Source organism: Sinocyclocheilus anshuiensis, unplaced genomic scaffold (genome assembly GCF_001515605.1).
Source record: "Sinocyclocheilus anshuiensis isolate Anshui unplaced genomic scaffold, SAMN03320099.WGS_v1.1 scaffold1473, whole genome shotgun sequence".
NCBI classification, from domain to species: domain Eukaryota; kingdom Metazoa; phylum Chordata; class Actinopteri; order Cypriniformes; family Cyprinidae; genus Sinocyclocheilus; species Sinocyclocheilus anshuiensis.
In genome coordinates this window covers 572,092-576,788 of record NW_015548335.1, presented here as the reverse complement: position 1 = coordinate 576,788, position 4,697 = coordinate 572,092, and the positions used below count along the sequence as shown (strand labels likewise).

Sequence of the window (4,697 nt, the reverse complement as noted above, 5' to 3'; positions counted from 1 at the left end):
CGCTGATTACAGAACCGGCTTTCTGACAAGATGCGCGTTAAATATCGCATGCGATTAATCGTGCAGCCCTAGTTATTTATGCTTTCTGTTTTCATTTTAATTTTAGTTAACGTTTTAGGAATTATGTTGTGTTTTTATTATTTTTATTAGTTTTTTATATTTCTATAATATTTCATTTTTATTTCAGTTTTAGTCATTTTAGATTATTAAATTAGAAATCAGAAATTCTTTGGCAACTAGCCGAAATTAAGATATTGTTTTAATTTATTTCTGCTAAAATGAATTTCATTTTAATTTGTCTGTCTCTCTCTCTCTCTCTGTTTGTGTATGTGTGTGTGTGTGTGTATAGTTTTAGGTAAGTATAAGTACCCTGGACTGTACTGCTATTTTTCAGTTTTAGTTTTAGTAAAGTCTGTTGTACAGCATTGCTTTTTTAGGGCATTTTACATTGGTTTCACAGTGAATCTAAATGCGCAGTGTAACATAGATATAGTAAATCCCCATGAAGTGAAATCAGAAGTTAAATCATCATCAACATCCTTTATCAGTCATCATGCATGTTAGCAACAAATTCATTTAAGTTCTTTACCACTCTCTTGCTCGTATCTCTTGCTTGAACATTAAATCCAGGCAGGAAAAAGAAACGTCAGACCATCATTATGGAAATCGAAAACATGGAGGCCTGAAACGGGGGGTCTGTTGAGGGGAGCACAGCCCATCTGAGCCTGTCAGTTCCAAATGTGCGGTTCCAGCTTACATAACACACCTGCAGCGGCCCAAATCCTGTCCATGTCTCTTGTTTTTGGATGGCCCCTCTCTCCCCTCTCAGCTCCTACTGAGGGTGAAGCACAGGGGTGCCTCAGCTCAGTCATACCTAAACGCAGCTGCACCATTCCCAAATAAGGCTCTGGTTTCATCGAGAATGCTCTGGGTTGCATTTTCACTTTAGACAAAAAAGAAGGCGATCTCGACATTTTGTTTGTCTTTAGATAAGCTGCTTCTTTTGTACATGTGCACACTTAGAAGAATAGAAATACACATGTAAAATACTTGAAAATATTAGGCACTGGGAGAGATAACACAACAATTGGTAGACTTATGTCAGCGGGTAACAATTTAGCTCTTTTTTTCACAAAAACTATAAAGCAGCCCAACTGTTTTCAGCATTGATAATAATAAGAAATGTTTCCTGAGCAGCAAATCAGCGTATTAGAATGATTTCTGAAGGATCATGTGACACTGAAGACTGGAGTTATGATGCTGAAAATTTGCCATCACAGAAATAAATGACTTTTCAATGTATATCACAGCCTTGGTGAGTGTAAGAGAATTAAATTAAGCATTAAAAATCATTGAGCATTTATTTATTTATTGTGCTTTTATGGCCATTAATTTATAAAATAGACATTTTATATTTTTGACCTTTTTATGCTTCATGAATTGGTTCAAACTGTCCATTTTGGTTAATTGGTTCAAAACTTTGATTCAGTGTTTTGTTTTGTGTCATGACTTAAATGCGTTTACAGAACATATTTTTCATATATTACAATGTGCTATGAAAACATAATGAGGTAAATGTTGCTGTTTATTAGTATGTTGTTGTTTAGATTGCTGCATATTGCTCAATTATATTGTTATATTGCTTCAAAATATTAAATATTATTCTCTCGTGTTTATGTAGTGTGGAAAACATGACTTGATTATATTGAAGTAGATTTTTACTGTATTTTAATTCTTGCATTAGACTTCATTGGCTGTTTGTTTGAAATGATGGTTCCTTTGGTTGGTCAAGATAATATTCTTTTTATTTTTTGGATCGTCTTGCTGTAGTTGTAAGTAGTAAGAGTCCTTATCGTGTCTCTATAATATCCCTTGTTTCTTTTCCACTGCAGCCTGAAGAGTTTGAAGCCGTCCACTCCCACACCTTCCGGCTGAAGACGTTCAAGAAGGGGAGGCACTGTGGCGTGTGCAAGCAGACTGTAAACAATGAGGGGCTCATCTGCAGAGGTCAGTCCAGGGGAGGGTGGACCGCCTGGGGGGTGTCTTCCACTGCCCGTCCCAGCATCTGATGAGAGCTAATGGATAAAGGTTGAGATGTTTGTGAGGGGTGGCAGCTGCTCCCACTGACCAGTCAGTCTGTCCCTCTAATGAAACATAATCATTAACCCGATTGGGTCACTGAGAGAGAATGTGTGGCGTTACAGACAGGGCTTGTACCGCAGAAAGCCTGCAATGGCCGCTGGAAATTACATCACCGCCTGTGTGACTTCAGAGAGTGAAAAAGCAACACAAGGTTCCCATTACGGCAGGATGGTTGGGGGGATATTCATCTGATTTGAGTCCTGCTGTGGTGAAGCTTCAGCCGGAATGGAATGTCAGCTTCCATCATGGGAGGTCTAGAAGTTAAAGCATGGTTTACGCCTGGCGTTTCTGCACTAGAGCCAGGATTCCCGCCAAAAGTGAAGTCATCACCAGGGCCGTTTCTATAGGCATCTGTCATCATTAACGCACCCTCATGTCGTTCAAAACCTGTATGACTTTCTTCTGTGGAACATAAAAGAAGATATTTATAAGAATGTTGGTGAGTTTCAGCTCCCATTGACTTCTATTGTATGGTCAAAAATGTAATGGAAGTCAATGGCAATGGAAACTGTTTGGTTACCAACATGCTTCAAAATATCTTTCTTTGTGTTCCACAGAAGACAGAAAGTCATGTAGGTTTGGAATGACATGAGGTTGCGTTAATTATGACAGAGTGTTCAGTTTTGGGTAGAGTATCCCTTTAAAATAATGAAACTGTATCAAACAATGTGTATTAAGTACATTTAAGTGGGTGAATATTAGCACAAACAAATATGGATTCTTTTCAGATTTTATCAGAAAGACATGTTCAGAAATACACATATTTATTGTATATTGCATAATGTTTAAATGAATGACACCATCAGCAAAATAATAATGTGATATAGTGATGATTTGTATATTAGTATAGTAAAATGATGATTTCTACAACCAAATCCTTGCTTTAGTATTAAAAAAAACGAATACAAAATTTGGCAGGAAAATATAAGATATTCTGTTCAAATGTGGATTTAAGGGACATAGATCTTGGTCTCCTATGAAATATTCTGAATAACATATCATTATTTTAATTAATTGAATGAATCACTAGTTTTTTTAATTGAATTATACTCTAAAATGTTTCAAACATACTAGGGATGTCATTAAAACCTTTATTTTATTTACATAATTAAGCCGCAAGATCTGATTAAACAGTTCAAATTTATGTAATAAAAGACAATGAAATAAAACATTTTTTTTTCGTAATGTATTCATTTACTTAAATTTATTTAATCCAGAAAATGAAACAATGTAATGCAGACATGGCCTAATGTGTTTATTGTATATTTATTTTTCACTTAATACATCTTGAGATTAGTATTATTTAAAAATACAAGCATGGATCTATAAGGATCTTGTTGAAATGGTCAGAAACGGCCCTGGTCATCGCGATGCATTTGATAGTACCTTATTTTTGTCAGTCTGCACAAAAGTCTTTTCTATAATTAAGTATTAATGATCTTCCATTGACAGACTGGAACTTTATCTCCTTGTTTTGTCCTATCCACTGATGAATTACTCAACCTTGACCATGTTCTTCTGCTGAATGGTTAGAGTTAGGACATACTCTATGCTCATATAGGGTCAAAGATCATGGTAAAATGCATCCAAGCTTAGAAATACAGTATAAAGACGGTGTTCATCTGGTTTGCTGGGCTTCTCCATTTCTCCACTGCACCGCTTTATTATCATCTGTTACATAAAACAGAGCAGTGCCAGCAGAAACTCTGGTATCAAGAAGAGATTTGCAGTTAAACTTTTGTCAGTGCCAATAGCTGCAAAAGCTCTGGCAGGATCAGAGACATCTGATGCTCACCGACGGCAGAAACCTTAAGATCCAGAACAAGTCCTGTACAAGACTTGGCATGTTTCAGGTTCAATACACATTAAAGTTTAAATTTAAAATAAAAAGAGACTTTAAGCAACAACTTTCAGGCAAAAATTGAGCAATCTCCAGTAGGGTTGTGACGGTGAGGAAATTTTCCCACCGGTTAATCGATGTGTGACAACACCGGTAATACCGGTATCACTGCGGGGGCGTTCCCTTTTTCCTCGCTTTCGTTCGCTTTTAAATAGCTTGAAAAAGCGGCGTGAGCATTTTACTTTCACTTTCAAATAGCGGCAATTCGGAGTAAAGCAATTGTTCGTTTTTAGTTAGTTTTAATTTTCCCTCTTTTCCTCGCTTTCGAATTAGCGGCAGTTAGGCGTCAATTGCTTGAATGCAACAACAAAATACAACGTCAAACTCACTTTAGCGTATATATAAAACATAACTTTTATTAAACAAAACAAATAAAAATGCACCATGCTATAGGGCAGGCTATGCCTAATATAAAATTACAAATAACTTACATAAAGTTTAAATGTACAAAACTGGAAACAAGTAAACATGTATAATATATAACCAAATAAATAAGAAACGTAGAATGTTTATTAGCAAAACAAGTAAGAAAGCTTGGAGGCACGGCATACACCTTGATGTCAAATAAAATAAATAAATGACACAAAGTTTAAATAAAGTAAAAATCAGCAAACAATGTGGAACCAATTAAATAAGAAACGAATGTTTAAAAAAA

General features: G+C 35.7%; 1 protein-coding gene across 1 annotated transcript in view; it reads left to right on the top strand.

Annotated features, from left to right (window-relative positions):
- LOC107656508 (tensin-2-like) overlaps positions 1-4,697 on the top strand; it is a 188,973-nt gene that overhangs the window by 108,265 nt on the left and 76,011 nt on the right. Inside the window, exon 2 of the mRNA XM_016444389.1 lies at positions 1,893-2,007. Within this exon, the coding sequence (XP_016299875.1) occupies positions 1,893-2,007 (115 nt within the window). The remainder of the gene's footprint in view (positions 1-1,892; positions 2,008-4,697) is intronic.